At 36.0% G+C, this 20,350-nt stretch overlaps 1 protein-coding gene across 2 annotated transcripts; it reads right to left on the bottom strand.

The window, feature by feature from the left end:
- Positions 1–1,000: 1,000 nt before the first annotated feature.
- Positions 1,001–9,568, bottom strand: LOC110877497 (SART-1 family protein DOT2). Of its 2 annotated transcripts, XR_002557073.2 has the most exons (13): positions 8,737–9,568; positions 7,779–7,920; positions 7,630–7,687; positions 7,376–7,489; positions 7,165–7,261; positions 5,935–6,001; positions 5,800–5,859; positions 4,500–5,103; positions 3,019–3,383; positions 1,811–2,031; positions 1,644–1,725; positions 1,351–1,499; positions 1,001–1,254 (listed from the first exon to the last, which is right to left on the bottom strand). XR_002557073.2 is itself a non-coding variant. In XM_022125647.2 (12 exons), the coding sequence occupies exons 1-12, from the start codon at positions 9,363–9,365 to the stop codon at positions 1,425–1,427; spliced, it is 2,514 nt and encodes an 837-aa protein (XP_021981339.1). In that variant the 5' UTR covers positions 9,366–9,568; the 3' UTR covers positions 1,003–1,424. The 2 variants fall into 2 exon arrangements, 1 of the variants encoding a protein (XP_021981339.1); XM_022125647.2 differs by having other exon boundaries at positions 1,003–1,499.
- Positions 9,569–20,350: the final 10,782 nt, after the last annotated feature.

Raw genomic sequence — 20,350 nt, 5'->3', positions numbered from 1 at the left:
TTTTTTGTGCTTCTCTTATTTACGCAATTTTTTTTCGATTATGTTATTTCACCATTTCGTTTTGTAATTCATAAATCTTCATTAATAACTTTAATATTTCATTCATTCAAATTCAACCCACGTATGTATGAGCTTCTAACCTATTAGTTATAATATATATGTTTATTTAAGCTAACAAAGCTTGGATTGGGAAACAAAACATTCTTTTGGAAAGATAGGTGGAGTGGAAATGACTTTTTCTAAACCCTCATTTGTAGGCGTTTGAATATGAATAGGACTGTTTCAGGCGCTAGAGCAACTTAGCGGCCATCTACCTATTCACATCGCTATTCGCTATTGCGCATTTGCGCCCGCAATGGTCGCAATTGATAACTATGCCAGACACCAAGTCTGGTTGGCATGAAGAGCATCAATCTCAGCACGCATCACATCCCACCAAATAAAGTACTGTTGAGCATGTCAGAATGTAGTGGTGGGAGTAGTAGAGACAAGAAGAAGAATATAGTTAGGAAACTGACGCGGCTGCCTTCGTATGATCACCAAATCGTGTAATCATCGGGTTGGGAAACAAAACATTCTTTTGGAAAGATAGGTGGAGTGGAAATGACTTTTTCTAAACCCTCATTTATAGGCGTTTGAATATGAATAGGACTGTTTTAGAGTCTCACAAACAAATAGGACTGTTTTAGAGTCTCACAAACACAAACGGTCAATAGAATGGATCTGGTCGCACTACTAGATGATTCATTGGTGCCTAACAGCATATACAAATTGAGATGCACACTTACACAGGGTGATTTGGTGGATTGGAATAAGAGAAACATGTTGGTTTTTAGAAGGGACACAAGCTCTCCTTTGAAGACGTTAGAGGAAGTCAAACTCGTTTGTTTTAGAGGAAGTCAAACCGTCCCTGTGGTTTGGTGGAAAATGCCACTTCAGTCAAAAAAACATTTGCGCCCGGATCATTATAGATTATATTAATCGGATTTTTAAGTTTAAATATCATTTAAACACCACTCTCAGCTCTATAGAAAACATATTATCAACATGCTTTTATAAGTTGCATCTTGCACAAATGGATCCAACAATCGTGTCAAACATAAGAAAATTACTGTTACCGATGATGAGACTAAAGTCGAGATAGATCTATGTATCAATCCTTGTGTCTATTTTAGCCAACTCAAACCTTTCAAACCATCATCCACACAATTGAACCATTTGAGTGCATCCTTAGCTTCCTCCTGGTTTTTGAGTCTAAAAAAACAGAACAGGAAACAAAACCTGTTAAAACCAACCGAGATCTATAGTATATTATATCTAGTGCCGAATGATTCCAACAATTAGTTCAACCTTAACATCTTGACTACAACGCCAAGCAAAGATTTTGACATCTTCAGTTGATTTTTCAAGCAAACGCAGACGATTCAGGTTTTCGGCTTCTTTGGCGGGCCCATATCTCCAGGTTCAGATTTCCGTTTTATGCCCAAAAAGTGTTCAACCTGACAACAACAACAACAACAACAAAAAAAGTAGTGTTAGTCATCACAATTCAAACCAAATCCCCGAACCATAACCGAAATTCCAAAATAACCGAATCGAAGATATAATGAACCGATTAAATAAGTTAATAGATAACTTCTAACCTTTCTATCGCCAAGCATCGGTGTCAAGCTTCCTGGGAAATCCTCCATTGTAGCAAACCCACTTCTGGGATCACTTGTTTGCCTATAAAAGTTCATCGCATTAAAAACAAAAGTTAATCAAGCAATTAAATTAAAAAATTAAATAAATTAGTGAAAGCAAGTCGTACCCTGGTTTGACATGACCGCTAAGAACAAGATAAGGTGTTTTCATTTTAGATTGAGCTTCCCTCATTCTCTCAACCGACAATGATGGTGTGTCAGCGTTCCTCATTTGTTTTATTTTCAGCTCTTCGTGATATTGTCTCATACGTTTTTCTTGTTTCATTTTTCCGGGCCCCTTTCCATGGAACTTATGTGAAATCAGCCGAAAAGCCTCCTTAGGAGTCAACTGGTCAAACAAAAGAATATCAGTCATTTATAACGTAACCCTGATTTATTCATGTTGCAACTAAAACCACTAAGAGACCAAAAAAAGTATCCGAATAAATAAGAAAGTGAAGTATTATTTCAGGTTTAGCCAAATGTAATTGAGTTTAATACCAAAGTTCAACATATGCTACGACTGGTTGGGTAGCAAGTCAAAATGGGTTCGGGTTGAAAACAGGTTGTTTTTATCATACGTTGAAACGAGCCAGGTCATATTTCGTTAGGGCTGTAAACGAGTCGAGCCACGATGGGCTCGAAACTAAACGAGGCAGCTCGGCTCGAACTCATTTACATAATGAGCCGGCTCGGCTCAGGTTGTTTCCAATCGAGTTTTTAGCTAGCTTTTTTGAGCGAGCTACAAGCCAAGCTGCGAGTCACGAGCTTTTTGAACAGCCCATATTTCATTGACCCAAAAACACATTTTGCACATTTTTTTTCATAACTTGTGTTAATTATGAATTAAAAAAAAAAAAAGCAATATTCTTGCAAAATAATCTAAATCTTTAATTTCAAGTTTTAAACTAATAAAACTATTTGTGAAATTTGGATGGCCTCACCCAACTTGCACTATTTGACATGTTCTCTGTTTAACTGGTTGGCTAGACAATTTTTAAAAACAAAAAAAAAGGTTAACTAAACATAACTACCAACGACCTAAAAGTGGTTATCATCGATTCATCATTAACCATCAAATTCAGATTTTTAGATTCAAAAATGGTTTTAACCATCAACTACCAACCACCTAAGTAGTTATGAAAAAAAATAGTTGTTAACCTAATGGCTGTTAGGAGTTAGGACTCTGATGAGCAAGTATTTGACCCTTTTGAGATTAAAAAAATAATAACAAATCACCCCACCCATTTTTACGAGAACAGGTCAAATATATCACTATCAGATCAGGAAAAAATTAACAAAATATGAATGTTAAATGATGGTAATGAGTACTTACAATTCGTCCATATTCATCAGTCCTCTCAATCCGTATCTCTTTCTTATCATCATTCTCATTAACAATGCCGACAAGCTTGCTCTTCTTTTTGTCCATATTTCTACCACCCCATTCAACAGTATCCTTTAGGGTCCCACGGTCCTTAAGTAACCTAAGTGCACCAGACAGCCCTTTTCCAAGTGAACTCTCGTGAATTGTTTCATCAGGTTTCACGTCTTCTTCCACATCTGCCATTTTTTCGTCTTGGATAACGTCTTTCACCTCTGCCCAACCACCGCCGTTTTCTTTTTGTTCTTGTTCTGTTGGCGGTGATGCTGCTACATCTTCCTCCATGAAAACATCTTCAGCTTCAGGGTTATGAGATTCTGGAAACAAATAAAACGGAATCATAAATACGAGAACTTTCAACATCTTTTTCGGATGGATGGAACAGAACGAACAAGTAAAAGACATTTATGTGTGTTTGTCTGGTATGCATGAAAAATACATCTAAAATAACCTAGAATTCATTCAAACTGAGAAATCCCGTGCAGTTGCGTAACCAAACATTATATCTTCGATTGTCTAAGTCCAACAATATTTAATCAAATAGGAACTTGACTAAAATAAATTCAAACGTTATAAGTTACAAAGTGTGATTGTATACCTAGCAGTTGGGGCTGCAAACGAACGAACATTCAGTGAACAGTTCGTGAACCATTTGGCGAGAAGTTCGTTTGTGTTTGTTCCTTTAATAAATGAACAAACACGAACAAGAAATGTAGTTCTTTATTTAAATTTAACTGAATGAACATAAACAGAGGTCGTGTTTGGTCATTTATGTTTATGAACGTTCGGTAACGTGTTCGTTTGTGTTCGATAGTTCAGTAGTGTTTTTAGTTTTTATATTTTATCTAAAACCTCAAAATTCCGACAAATAAAATATTTAACAAGTATCAATGTATTATATATTTTGTTCATGAACGCTTGTTTGTGTTTGTTTGTTTCCATTTGTGTTCATGAACGTTCTTTTGAGTTTGTTACCTAAAGTTAACAAACACAAACAAACACGTTCATTTCCTTAACGAACGAACATGAACATAAAATCTCGTTCGGCAAGTGTTCATGAACACATATTTCCTTAACAAACGAACACAGACAAGGTCTTGTTGGTGTTCGTTCGGTTTGTGTGCAGCCCTACTAGCAGTGGCAATTTGGTTATGTTTTGTCATTAACGAGTAAACTGCGGTTAAGCTAAATGACTTGACCCAAACAGAACGGGTCAAACAGGATGAAGCTTATTGAGTTATCCATAGTGTCTTCATATGCTTGAAAATCTCCCAATTGCTTGGCAACATAGTTTTCTGAATCATGTTTAGCAACTTAATTATGTATTTAAATACAAAAGAAAAAAACCCACACCAATAAATTACCTTTTCTGGTCTCTATTATGCAAAACCAAAAAATATGCAGCCTAAAATAAGAAACACGTATAAACATACCTTCATCAAGCTGAAGACCCCATACAAACTCTTCCATCTCTGTAAAAACCACCTTATTATCTTGCGACTCCGCATTATCCGCATCCGCGTTCTTACTACTGGAAGAAGCAAGTAAAGCAACCGCGTGTGGCTCGGACTCGCCCCGCTCATCTTGCTTTTCAAGAGCAAGTTTTCTAGCCCTTTGTAATGACTTATGGAGATCAACGTCATCATCACCAAACACAAAACCATCGTCGTCCTCTTTCTCAACAGTAACCGTTTGCTCCAACCTTAGCGCTTTAGACGCTTCATCTGCTTTCAAATACGCAGTTTGAAACGCATCGTTTCTCTTTTCCGCTTCGGATCTCTCTTGTTGTTCCTTTTGGGCTTGTCTTTTACCGTCGGCCCGTGACCCACGGTCCCCCTCTCCTAACCCTGCAGATCGGGCTTCAGCCTCGAGGGCTTCGAGATCTAACTTGTCTTTTTTTCTTAACGATTTCTTTTTCTTGGGCTTTTTGAACTTCGTCATCTCTTCGCTAGTGTAATAGTCTGTTGAGATTTTTGCAGACGATGTAAGATCTTCAAAATGTGGAGTCACAGATGCACCTTCTATCCTTCTTCGAAGCTGCACGTTAAATCAAACTTATCAATCATCGTGCTTTCATTGTCGCACCAAACACAATGTTAGTTTGTCAAAACTATGTTTTTATTTTATTTTATGAGTTCTAAGCTTCTGATATCTGTGTTTCTGTGTGCTTTGTTCTCTCGGTGATCAAACACCAGTAAACCAACATTAACCAACCATTATCAAATTTAATTTTTCAAACCAAATCTGCTCATTAGTTTATATACGTATATCATAGTTATCAATAGCAAATAGCGAACGATGCTACGTAGCGATAGTGATGAAATAGCGGGTTCTATTTTATGTTTAGCGACACACTAACAGAAAATTTTAGAAATATTTTATACGTATATTATATCCAAATAAGCTGTTTTATATGTTTGCTTAACAAAAAAACTTACAATCCGGCAATTTTATACCTATAAATCTCACTATTTATATTAAAGCAGAAAAAAACCTAAAATCCAGCTATCCGCTATTTGCCCACTATGGAGGCGCCAAAATCAAATAGCAACACATGAGTGCTACGCTATTCGCTATAGCGCTCGCTATGAGCGCTACTAATAACTAACCGTGTGTTTTTGCACAAATCAGACCTAAGAAACATACTAAATTAAATCCTAAATCTAGAAACAAAAAAATTTTAGAAACATACTGACAATTAATAATCGCACAACAAAAATATGCAAAAATTACCTCCTGCAGTTTTTTTTCAGCTTCACCACCAAAGCGCCCTCTTTCATCAAGAGTTACACCCTGAAAAAAAAAGTATATTGTAAAAATCTAAATAATAATTGACATTTAAAAGATGAATCAAGTTGAAATATTCACCTCATTCACAACAGGATCATCATATTGTGGAAGCATTTTCTTTTCAAATCCAATATCTTCGTTAAACCTATATGAGAAAAAAAACCAGAAAACAAGATTAGTTTCTAAGCATTTTCTTTTCAAATCAAATATCTTCGTTAAACCAAAAAACCATAAATGACAAAATGGGCCACGTGTTTTGGGTTGGATAACGGGTCAGAAGAGATACTTGTTGACCCGGAACCCTTTTACTCCAAAACTTCTATCTTTTTATATAAAACTGTACGCCCAATACAATTAGAGAAACAATACAAACTAGTGGGTACCACCCGCGCTCCGCAATGGATTTGAAATGTAGAAAAAAATAAGCAAATCGTGACGAGACAGTCTATGTGAAGATAAAAAAGCACTTCACGGCAGTATTGGAAAGCCACGAAAAAGTTATCGGTTCAGCTTGTTACGGTAGTGATACGAAACCCAACAACCCAGGCCTGACTCCAGTTGTAATTCAGAACCCATAGTTTGACCCAAGCCCAATTAGCTATAGTTTAGGATTTGGATGTTAACCCATGTAGTCAAAAGTAGTGGGTGGACCTGTTGCCGCTATTTCTCGTAGTTAACTATCGGCGTGCCAGGTTTATTTCTTCAGATGATGTTTTTATATAAAATTAGGATTCTTAACCTTGTAGTTGGAGATCGCCCTTCTCGAATTGGGTTGTTTTGTTTATGTAATCGAATATTTCGTTTGAGTCAGATGCTCAGATCTAAACAGGTAGCGACACTCGTCTGAAATAACCTACTTCCGATGGTACATATAGAAAATTTAGAAAAACATAGTGTTGAGAAAAAAACTAAAAAGAACCGACCAAAATTAAGTAAAAGGAAAAAACTAAGAGTTTAGGGTCTAAATAGCAATCACAACTGAATGTAAAGAGCAAAACTAAAAGTTGTGGGTCTAAATAGTAATTATGAAGTGTTAGGGTAAATAATAAAAAAAAAATCTTATTAAAGTTGAGGGGCTAAATATGGCATTATTAAAATTGAAGAACCAAAGGTGTTTAATGTTGACAAAAAAGCTTTCTAGTATATATAATAATTCAATAACGCTCAAACTTCGTTCAACACTTTAGGCAACTTTCGACCCATTTCCTTGTTGGTATTTACCTAATATATTACCAGTTAGAAATAGAACATAACCCAGACCAACCCATTCACATAAAACTACAGCAATTTCAACTATTAAAAACTTACTTGTCATCATACACTCCAGTTGTCTTCTTAGCTGCCTTATAAGCCTCGTTTCTCCGCTTTTGCTCACCAATCTCCACATTCTCAAGCATATCGATCCCTGGTGTATACAATGTAAAGTCGCCTTAGGATATCTGGGTCCAGCAGAAAACCACTAAAAGATGACCAAAAAATTAAAGAAAACAGTTATGTAAAAACAGTAAAACGTACTTACCTTCATTAATGTCACCGTCAGCAAGTATGTTCTGATCTTTGAGTGTCAAAACAACTGCACCGCCTTCAATAACCTTGTCAAGGCCATCAAGAACTTTAAAACCGGCAAGATCACCTGCAACATAATTTCAATAAAGTTATGAAACTATCGCAATAGATATAGTAATGTAAGTGTGTGTCTATATACATACATACACACATACATATATATGTGTGTGTATATATATATATGTGCGTTAAGAGATAGAATCGTACGAGATGAATGCTGGGGAGCTGACTGTTCGTCTTCATCCTCTTCTTGATTCACATTGTCCTAAATAATTACAATTTGTAATAATCAGATGCATAATATAAAAAAATCAGTCTAATTCACAAATGGAAATATATAAAAAAAAACAACTAACCTGTTCCTCAAACACCTTTGAAAGATACAATGCTTTCTCCCTTTCAACGTTCCTTTTCTCCTCAAGTTTTCGGCTTTTTGAAACCCATGATAATACATCTGAAGCCTCTTCCGACTTTTTCTTCAATCGTTCTTCCTTCATTCTGAATATAATTTTAAATATCGAACTTAATCATATATCCATCTGGAACTGACAAAACAAAATAATACCAGTAGTCTAAACACGAAAACTAGAAATCAACTTTTTTGCCAAATAGTTTTAGAGATTATTTTATAAAAAAAGAGATAACATACTACTTGCTAGTATCTACACGTCTGCCTCAAACAGAAACAAAAACTAAATCAGCACCGGCGTTCACTAACTAAATGCAAATAACAGTGCACTGATAAAACTATCCCTCTCCCTCATCAAGCTACTACTATCTTTTTAAGTTTCATTAAGCATGCCTTTAGTTTTATATAGCGTGAGGCGCTCCAAGGCGATAGTGTTTCAAGCTGAGTCGCAAGGTGCACATGCTTCGTAGGCAAACTTTTTTTTATTTTCCTCATATGTTTCTATCATCTATCTTCTAGGATAGAGAAGCTTTAAACTCCATCCTACCCTCCCCATACCCTCTACCAATAGCTTATTTGTCCATACATTTTTATCATCACACATTCATGTACCCATAAGCTAGAGATTAACATGATCTATATACAAACAAATATATACTTTATATAGATATCCTACACGTACAGCATAAAAACCTAAATACAGCGTCCTGCGCCTCAAGCCCTTTTTGTTTGCACCTCAGATGTGCTTCCTATAATCGCAGCGCCTCCGGCAGTCAGAACATAAGCATTCAAATTCTAAATTCTAACATGTAAACAGCAAACCAGGAATACTTTCTACACACCCCTACTTGTCACATACAATGTAAATACAAAAACAAAAACATTTAGTGACAGATGTTTCTCACCTCATAATACGGTCTTGGATTTCAGATGCAGACTGCTGCAATCCTCCATTGTCACCCTCAACGTTACCTTCATCCTTATCAATACGAGACCTGCTACCAACCTTACTCACTTCCTTCACCTCACCGTCCTCCTCCGAATCCGATTTCAAAACCTCCTTCCCTAAATCCCTACCTTCATCCTTCTCATCATGCTGTTTCCTACTCACTTTTTCTCTTCCTCTCTCTCTATCTCTATTCCTCTCCTTCTCCTTCTCCTTCACCCTCTCTCTATCCCTATCCCTATCCTTATCCCGATCCTTATCACGAACCCTATCCTTATCACGAACCCTATCTTTTTCACGATCATACTCATCCTCCTTTCTTCGATCTTTAACAGATTTGGAATCCTTTTCTCTCTCCTTTGACCCGTCGCTGACCTTCGATTTCTCCCGGTCGCGAGTTCGGTGATCCTTCTCGTCTCTCCGGCGACTGCTGCTGCTGCTTTTGTCCTTGCTACGGTGCTTTGTGTCGCGTGAAGCGTCGTCTTCTACGTCGTCGTAACCGCCTTTCCACCGTTCGCCAGCGGTTGGTGGTGAATCGTGGTCTCTGGCTTCGACACTTCTACCGCGTCGTGTATCTGATCGATCCATGATTTGCAGTGGTTGAAGATGAGAATGAGAATGAGAAGAAACCCTAGGTTTTGTGCGTTTTGTGTCTATATTAGTGCGAACGAACGATTACATGAAAAGGAACGGCCTTTTAACCAGTCCTTCCTAAAACGGCTTAAGCACCGACTTACGTTCTCTTGTTTTTTGTTATTGATCCGGTGGGTCGAAGAACTCCAAAAGCCCAGCTCAAATAAATTAATGAAGTCTTGTGTATAATAACTTCTTGTTTCAAAATAACTAGTAACTAGAATTAAGACCCGCCGCAATGCGGCGGGGATTCTTTAGTGATAACTAAGTCGATTTAGTGCGTGCACGTTATGTTGAACCTATCAAACAGGAAAAAATAGACGATGTAAAAACGTTCACCCGCAAAATTTAGAACGAAACGTAAAAATGTTAAACAAAGACGCACGTTGTGGTGTGTTAAGTCACAAAATTTAGAACGAATGATAAAGCTAAAAAATTGCGGAAAATGAAAAATATAAAGGACCAAAGTTGAAAGTAAAAAAAGTTGCGAGGATAAATTGTAACAGATTAAAAGCTGCGTTAAAAGTAAAAAAAAAAAATAATAATTTTGGGTTAAAAGTAATTTATAAAATACTTTTGGGTGAAAAGTAAAAAAACATTTTTTTTGAAAAACCCCCAAAGACAAGGTTACAACAACCATATGCATAACCATTTTTTCTTTGAAAAACCCCCAAAGCCAATATTACAACACATAAGTAAAAAAATCAAAGTGGTTAAATCGCAAAAGATGGAAACTTTTGAATTAGAAGTGAAAAAATCAAATTAATGAAAGGGATTAAATTACCAAAGATTAAAACTTTAAACTTAAATTGTCAAAGATTAAAACTTTATGGTTAAAAAGGAAACAAAGATTAAAATTTTAAACTTAAATTGCCAAATATTAAAACTTTAGGGTAAATTGTCAAATATTAAAACCTTAGGGTTTAAAAGGAAACAAAAATTAAAACTTTAAACTTAAATTGTCAAAAAATTAAAAGTTTAGGGTTAGAAAGGAAAATTTCTATTTTTTTTTTGAAAGCCTCCCAAAGCTAAAGTTACAAAGTATATATGCACATATAAGTTGCTTCTTTATAAGGTTTTAATAAGAGTTGTGCGCTTTGCGGCGCAGGTACAACGGATTAGTCCAAGCGTTATGTGATGTGTTAACCATATGGAAACGCACGTTTTGACGTATCTGATTGAACTCAATGTATCCTATAGTTGCATTGCGATTGGATCAAAACGTAACGTAAATCGAATTTATATCGTACAATCATAACGTATTATACGCGACCCAACTAACTCGAATTTATATCGTCAAGACAAAAATTCTCGAGGGGGTCAAAGTGACATTTACAAAGGTAATAAATTAATAAAAAGTTAAGTGGTTAAAATTGCATTTTATAAACTTAAGGGGTAAGAAAGGGTAAAGATAAAATTTGATAAGGTTTTGGGGTAAGAAGGAGACTATAACAAAGTTGGGACTGAAAAGGAAACTACCACAAAGTTGGGGTGTCAAAAGCAAACTATTTGTAAAATAGATTAGTAGTTTAGGGACTAAATTTGTCATTTTATGAAACTTTGAAGATACCAAAGTCAAGGGGCTAATATTGAAACATCTGTGAAAGTATGGAAGGAGGAAGGCAAAGCCGGTGTCGTAAGACAAAAACTTCCGAGGGGGTGAAAGTGTCATTTACAAAGTTCATAAAAAGTTAAGTGGTTAAAAATTGCATTTTCTAAACCTAAGGGGTAAGAAAGGGTAAAGATAAAATTTGATAAAGTTTTGGGGTAAGAAGTAAACTATAACAAAGTCGGGGCTGAAAAGGGAATACCACAAAGTCGGGGTGGTAAAAGCAAACTATTTTTAAAATGGAGTAGTAATTTAGGGACTAAATTTGCTATTTTATGAAACTTTAAAAATACCAAAGTCAAAGGGCTAAAATTGCAACATCCGTAAAAGTTGAGGGGGAGGAAGACAAAGTCGGTGGGGTTTCCACCGATTTTGTCTTTTAAGATGTTGAATAATGTATGGTATGACGGTTTATTATTATTATTTTTTTAAGGCAGGCCCAAACCCAATTATTCTAAAGCTGGGGTTTTGGGTCTCTAAATTTTTAGGGTCTCGTCTGTTTAAAAAATATACAAGTTTCTAAATATTAAATATACTTTGATAATTATAATCATAAAGTCGGATTATATCTGGTGGTTGTAATCATGTTTTTGTTGTGCGTAGGCATGGGTTCGAATCGCATGTGTCTATAAATTCATATATTATTATATATATCAATATCAATTCCCATCGCTGGTTTGCGCCAGTGGTGAATTCGCTGCTTTACTTTAGCCACGAGCTTTTCAAGTTGTTCAATTTTGACCCTATTTAGTTTTGTCTTCATTCACATCTTTCTTACACCTATCATTTTTGCTTGAATAGAGAGAGAAAGGAACCAACAATAGAAAGGGAAGTTGGTGCATAGGACTGACTATACGTGGAAGAGAGATGGAAACTCCGATGACCGGCTATGCCCTAATCTGGTGCTTGTACAGTAGGTTGGGTGATGGTGATGCTTTTTGCGGTTTAAACAGACGTGATGGATAGGGTTTTCACCGTCATCCCTCATGTGCATCTTGGAAATGGGAGTTGATTTTTGGTTCTAGAGTTAGAACAGAGTACAAACGGAGAAGTCAAGTGGTTACCTTCTTATCCCCGGTCGGAGAAGACAAATGGTGACAGTGGGGTTAGATGGGGGTTGTGGTGGTGCCGGCTAGGTGATGGACCGGGAGAGACATCAATGTTTATGCAACCGATAGAGAAGATATAATTAATGTCAGGAGCCCAAGGAATGTTGCCGACGGGAAGCACGATGGCGACGTGGAATAGAACAAGAGTCAAAAGAAGATATTGATTACTGGTTGTTGTTGTGTGGTTTTACTGCTTTTGCCTTTGCTCAATACCAATTCTGTGGGTACAGGTAGGAATGCAAAATCATTTGCATTTGAATATTATCTATTTAAGTCATGTTAACCAGCAAATGACTATTAGGCTATGCGGGGCACCCTCGGTGACTCCCTTCGGGGACCAAAGTTGCCGAGCGGTGAGGTGCTGCCAACCAAGAGGGGAGGGAAATCGGGGGCCAAAATCGGTGGGGAGTCATCGAAGAAAGGAAGGAGAGAGGGAGGAGAGAGGGAACTGATGGACCAATGAATTTTTTTTTTTTGAATAAAAAAACAATTCCCCTAAGAGGGGTGCACCCCGTACGTTTTTGAACAAGAGGGAAGTTATAGAGGGGAAATGACATGGCAACGTATGATTGGGTTAAAAAAAGTTTTCCCTCACCTAATTAGGGGTGCTCCCTTCACCCTTATGAAAGTTTTCTTAGGTGGGGTGGAACCGGACCAGACAAACATTTAGGGATAAATTAACATATTCAAAATGATAATTAAAGAAAACACTATATTAGAATCTTTAATAGTTAAATATACATGACTTACATTTTTTATGCTACTTATATAAAATACTGAAAGAAAATAAATATTAATTAACTTAAGAAACAAATCCAATTCCCTATACATACAATTTCAAGACGCTTACGTCAGCCGGGAATAGTTCCGGCTCATTATTGGCCGGCATGGGCGGCAAAGGGCCACAGTGCCAGGTAGCTGTCTGGCACTCCCTTATTGGCCCACTTAATTTACGATTTTATCCCCGCTTTAAAATAACGCCTTTGCCATCAGCTCGAACTTACGCTTTTGCCCCCAACTAAAAATAAAAATACGCTTTTGCCCCAAGCCACAAATTACTATTTTGCCGTCAGTTCCAAATTACATCTTTGCCCCAACTTCAAAAAAAATTTTACACTTACCCCCGGCTAAAAATTACTATATAACTTTGCCCCGAATTCAAAAAAAAAAATTGATTTTGCCCCAAGCTAAAAATTTACGATTTTGCCCTTAGTTAAAAGAATATGATTTTGCCCCCGTTTCAAAAATTATGATTTCACCCTCAGCTTTTTAGTCGTTTTATTTTTTTTAATATCACAATATTGTGTTTTCTACACTCTTAATATACCATTGCAAGTTGTTTATCAAGTACTACGTTTCGTTATAAATTTTATTTAAAGCGGAGTCAGTCTATGTAATTTTATTGAAAGGTTTTTTTTTTCCTTCAAAAAAACCTGTAATTATCCCTTTTGATTATACGTGTCAGTTTTTTCTTTATACGCGTTATGTTTTCTATGTATAAGCCGGGTCATATATAATACATTATGACTATATGGTATAAATTTAACTTACTTTACAGTTTGATCCAATCACAATGTTTATATATGTTGCATTGAGTTCAGTCTAATACGTCAAAATGCACGTTTTCATATGGTTAACACATCACATAACGCTTGGATTAATTCATTCAATGTTTGCGATGAACCCGCGCCGCAACGCTCGCGAGCTTTATTACTAGTTAAACTATAATTTACAACGTATGGTACGTTCCATCTGTGAACAACAAGGCATATTTTTGTTTTTCTCATCTATTATCCAAGTTTTAGGGGTTTTGTTTTTTTTTTTTGGCTAACCTTGATGAGATGAACCAAGCAATATTCGCTGCACAACATCGGTATAGGTATTTGTTTGTATCATTTTTGTTTGGCGTAAAACACTTATCGATATGTTGTAACAAAATGAACCGGTACTGAAAGCCTGTCATAACGAATCAAACCAATAATGACCGATTTGAATCCCAATACATGTCGAACCGATATCGGTTACATTCCCGCCGCGAAGCGCGGGGATATACCACTAGTTTTAATAATTATGAGCATTTAAAGCCTATGTTTCATTAAAAAAAATTCCTTTTCTTAATTATTTTCCTAATTTTTGGGTTTATTATTTACCTTTCATTAAAAAAAATCCTTTTTCTTAATTATTTTTCCTAATTTTTGGGTTTATTATATATGTGGCCAATGTCGACTACTCGACCGCCGCCAACCCCTTGGCTCTCCCCAGATGCGCGGAAACCCGACCTCCATCGGTCCGAAGGCACGACAGTGGAATAATCAGTAAAACCTCGTCTCCCATCCAAGTCGAACCGGCGCCACCCGTATTCACTCTTCACCTGGATGTCACAGAAAACAATGAAGAGAGTGAGAATCGAACCTAAGTCACAAGGAACACCAATTATTTCCCCAACTACTCCACCACTAACTCATTGGTATGAGCGTTTATTTTTAATCACACGATTCTCATCATTATTTAACCTAAACTAGAACCTAATCGGGATGGTATATTACTAGGAGTGTGTATAGTATATGGGGAGTTATGTTTATTTTGCATGGAAATTTCTTTCTATATAGGTGACTAGGTTATAACCCCGTGTACTACACGTGGTTGAATAAATAAATTTTATATACTAAATAATAAAACAATATATTTTTAAAACCTCATTTATTGTACGGGTTGAATAAATATAATTTTATATATTAAATAATAAAAAGTTATATCTATAAGAACCATATTGTACAGGTTGAATAAATGTAATTTTATATACCAAATAAAAAAGTTATATTTTTAAAATCACGTGTATTACACGGGTTGAATAAATGAAATATTGTTTACCAAATAATAAAATAATACATCTTTAAAAAACCTCATTTATTAAACGGGTTGAATAAATGTAATTTTATATACCAAACAATAAAAAAAAATTACATCTTTAAAAATATGCGCATTATACGGTTTGAATAAATGTAATTTTCTGTACTAAATAATAAAAAATAAATATCCTTAAAAAAACCCCGTGTATTTGACGAATTGAATAAATCTAATTTTATATATCAAATAATAAAAATTTATATCTTAAAAAACCTCATGTGTTACATGGGTCGAGTAAATGTAATTTGTATAGTGAAAATAAAAATATTTAATATATTAATACAAAGTTTGGTTTTCGTGATAAAAATAGATTATTCTGTTGTTGCAAAATTTGTTAACGAATTCTCAATAAATTTAATCCTTTATTTAAAACTCCGTAAATGTATAAATGATAAATAATATAGTTAATTACATAGTTAGTCCCTGTGGTTTGCACAAAGTAACATATTTAGGTACTAATAGTTTAAAATCACATTATAGGGTATTAACTTTTCATTTTATAACGTTTGGAGGTATTAACGTTATTTGTAGGCTTAAAATCACATTCTATTAGTACCTAAGTATGTAATTTTGTGCAAACCACAAGGACTAACTATGTTAATACCTTAGAAGTTAATATCTCCAAACGTTACAAAATGAAAAGTTAATACCCTAGAATGTGATTTTAAACTATTAGTACCTAATTATGTTATTTTGTGCAAACCACAGGAACTAACTATGTAATTAACTCTAAATAATATTAGTTAATTTTATTTTAAGTTTCATAAAATTTATTTGATACCAAACTAAAAAAAAACGTTCAAATATAATTAATTCAAATAAATGATATTATAAATGAGAAGGAGATTAAACTAAATAATAATTATCCATAAGATGTTAGACTAATAATATTTAGTAGGAGAGTTATCTATAATATAAGATATTAAATTAAATAATATTTAACAGGAGAGTTATCTATAATTAATTAAAAATATTAAATTAAAAGAATAATTATCTATAATAGATGGCCTAATATGATGACAAGTGTCCTAAAGTGGTTTTTTTTATTATACAGTATAGATTAATATGACGACTATATGAGTAGATTAGAATTAGGAGCTGTTCTAAAAAATATATATATTTTTTTCATTCAGATGTTATTGCCAACATCTATTAGGAAAACATGATATAGGTCTACTAAAAATAAAACAAACTCATATAATTATGAATCCGGTCAATGATATGTTATGCTAATAGCTTAATCTTTTTATTGATACATTAGCAACTTTAAATATGTTAGAGCTTCTTCTAATAACCTATGCATTCTGTTATCATCTCTAATTGGACGATCCATTAATCCAATTAGTAGAGGACTATAATGGATCAGTTCTTTTTTTTTTTTTCTGTTGGAAATTAGGAATAGATGGACTGACTATAGGACTCGTTTTATTAATAGGCTTTATCACTATTTTGACGGCCTGGCCTATTACTTGGGATTCTCGATTATTCCATTTCTTGATGTTATATTATTTTAGTTAATGAAAATTTTCATCTATAAAATGCAAACAAACACTCTTATTAAATGCACAACACAATAAGTTTATTATTATTATTATTAATTTTCTATATAAAACAATAATGATGACATTGATTTTGGCATTAAAACTAAAATCCAATAAACTTTTATAACATTTTAATGAATTTATATATTTTGCATGCTCGACAACAAATTGGTGTCATAAAACCGATAACAAAAGCTTAATTTCATTGCAAAATTGGTAACATTTAGTTCTCACATACGGAAATCTACCAATCTACTATATAAATAAAAACGTGGGCCAATTAAACGGTGACATCTGTCACACCCCCAAAATACCACATGCGGAATCACCGCGGGATGTGTGACGTACCAGGATCCAAGCCACCAATCACATTGAACTACGCGTAATATTTAAATAAAACATTCCATTAATTGCAAAATATAAATCCAATGCATAAGTTAAATCAAAGTAGTTATTCAGCGGAAGCATAAAGTAAATAGTAAATCCATTGTTTTAAAACAAGTGTTCATAATCAACGAGCATATATCCAAGAGTCTCGACCCATGACCATTTCAGCACCCCCAGATAGCAAGTCCATGTCAAGAATCTAACGACCTGCAAGCATGCAGACAAGTGTGTCAAACGACGCTGGTGAGTTCAAAGTTTTATTAACGCGTTTAGTTACCAGATATGTGTATAAAACAGTTCAACGGTTTGTTTTGATGTTGTTATTAACTCGATTACCGCAAATGGCTACAAGATGTGTTTGCCCAACCCCAATGCATCTATCAAAGCATTGGTCAAGTGGTCAAGCTAATTAGTTCACGCCCGTCCTCCTCGGTATGGTGTGAGGGTGCCAATCCTAATAGCGCTATCAACTAATAACCTTGTTGCCTCCCCGGCAACTATTGGTAGATGTAAGGGGTCTTATATGATAAAAACTGAGTATAATAACAAACATCCCATTAACCAGACATTCTTCCCTGGAACGTTACCCGATATCCCTCCTCGGGATGCATGCTTGGAAAAGAGCAGTGAACTCACCTTGGTTTGCTCGGTAGAGTTAATTACTTGTTCACACTTAGACAGTCACACCCTAATGTATTCAAGCACTAGTAATCAGTTTACGTTCATGTACAGTCATAGTGTGCATACAAACTACCACAGCAGTTATACAACTCATATAATCCCACAATTCACGTATATGTTCCGAAACAATGCTTAACAGTTGTGTGTACCATACTAGGTGTTCGAACTAGATTATGTCACTTGATTATCAGTAAACATCATTAACAGTATTCAATAGATAGCATTAATAGTGGACAGTAGATATCATTAACAATATACATCGTGGTTTATTAACATATTCATAATTATCCATCATTAACAGTAGATACGGTAGCATATTCATTCACTATTATGCATGCAGTTTACTCAACCACCAAAACCTATTGTCCATGCAAACTGTCCCCGGCGAAACTCCCCATGCAACGAAACACTAAGGGTTTCGTCGAGTTACCATGTGACGAAACTTACCAGGTTTCGTCGAGTGGACATTGTGATGAAACTTACCAAGTTTCTTCGACCATCATAACAGTTACACAATCTCCGAAATACGCAGGGTTCCAATCATCCTCTAATCATTAACCCTAATCATCAGTTCATCGATTAAAACAACAATTCAACAATATTATCGTCTTTCATTTAGACTTAGGGATGACATTCGTAACAGTTTCCCATCACTTCCACATGACTCGATTCTGTATTTGTTTATCATTCTTGATCATGTAATTTATCCCAGAATATCACATCATACAAATCAATCACTAACATGTATTCATACAAGTCTATGCTACATATTACTCATCATCAGTAACTCATTCAAATCAGATTCTATCATGAAGAAACCCTAGGTGTATAACATAATTCACATCGGTTCTTGTTCATCATACGCAACACATCATGGTACATTAAATCACACTAAAGAAACCACATAATCACGCATAACAAATAGATCAATAGAACGTTTTGAGAGACATATGCTAACCTTAGCTAGACGGAATCAAAGGGTAATACGAGTCGAGAAAGTTTCGCCGCCAGTTTCGAATGAGGAGAGGAGAGATGATACGGAGTTTAGGGTTTGCTAAATGATAACTGCCGCACACACATAAGCAACACAAATAACACATATTGAATCGTGTGCGGGCTTTATTTGGGCCGACAGCCCAACTGGTGTTTCGCTGTGCAGTGTGACGACGAAACATCAAGGTTTCGCCGGAGCTTTCGTCGGACAAGGTGGAGGTTTCGCCGGACAAGGTGACGAAACCCAGTATTATGTCGAGTAGGGTTTCATGCAATAAGAACAGATCCCCAGGTTTATATATATCAATCATACACTAACTTAATTAATTATTCACATGATACACATAACAAATTACGAAACAGAATTGCAACTAGTAACGTGTCGGAAAAGACCTGTGAAAACTTGGGTTGTCATATCATGTCCAACTTGAAAGAAATTTCATCCCGAAATTTGATAAGCAACCCGAAAACCGCAAGACGTTAACTCAGGATGACTGCGGATTTTCCGTGGGTACCACATCATCCCCAACTTGAATGGGAATTTCGTCCCGAAATTCACTAGTTGTGCCAGACTTAGATTTGTCAGACTTAGACTTGTCATCTGGGAATAAATGTGTGTACTTGAGCTTCATCTGATCCTCACGTTCCCACGTGAACTCCGGTCCACGTCTTGAGTTCCGACGAACTCTCACGATTGGAATACGGCTGTGCTTACGGACTTTGACCTCCCGGTCCATAATTTCTATTGGTTCTTCTATAAATTGCAACTTATCGTCGATTTTCAGCTCTTGAAACGGTACGACCAGTGTTTCATCAGACAAACACTTCTTTAGTTGCGACACATGGAACACATCGTGGACATTACCTAACTCAGCAGGTAACTCTAACTTGTAGGCCACTTTACCGATTCGCTCCAGAATTTTAAATGGCCCCACATAACGAGGGTTAAGCTTCCCGCGTTTCCCAAACGCACCACACCCTTCCAGGGTGAGACTTTCAACATGTCGCGATCATTAACTTCGAATTCCAAAGGTTTCCTACGCTTATCAGCGTAGCTTTTCTGACGGTCGCGCGCTGCCGCCATACGATTCCTGATCTGAACGATCTTTTCTGAAGTTTCCAACACAAGTTCAGGGCCTGTGACCTGGCTGTCACCCACCTCAGCCCAGCAGAGAGGTGAACGACACTTTTGTCCGTACAGCGCTTCGAATGGAGCTGCCTGAATGCTGGTATGGTAGCTATTGTTGTAAGAAAACTCCACTAATGGCAAGTGTTTCTCCCAACCCTTGCCAAAATCGATATCACACGCCCGCAGCATGTCTTAAAGTGTCTGGATGGTTCGTTCACTCTGACCATCCGTCTGCGGGTGATAAGCAGTGCTCATGCTGAGCTGTGAGCCAAACGATTTGTGCAACGACTACCATAAATCTGAAATGAAACGCGGGTCACGGTCAGAGATAATAGAAGTTGGCACCCCGTGCCTAGAAACCACTTCCTTCAGATAGACGGCAGCTAACTGTGAGAACTTATCCGTTTCCTTGATTGCCAGAAAGTGCGTTGACTTCGTGAGACGATCAACAATCACCCAAATTGTGTCGTTTCCGTTTTGAGTTCTCGGTAGTCCAGTGACAAAATCCATTGCAATTTGCTCCCACTTCGACATGGGTATTTCTGGTTGTTGCAGCAATCCAGACAGTTTCTGATATTCCACTT

This window comes from Helianthus annuus, chromosome 9, assembly GCF_002127325.2.
Source record: "Helianthus annuus cultivar XRQ/B chromosome 9, HanXRQr2.0-SUNRISE, whole genome shotgun sequence".
NCBI classification, from domain to species: domain Eukaryota; kingdom Viridiplantae; phylum Streptophyta; class Magnoliopsida; order Asterales; family Asteraceae; genus Helianthus; species Helianthus annuus.
The sequence above is the reverse complement of the archived record's forward strand: the minus strand, read 5'-3'. Positions and strand labels throughout refer to the sequence as shown.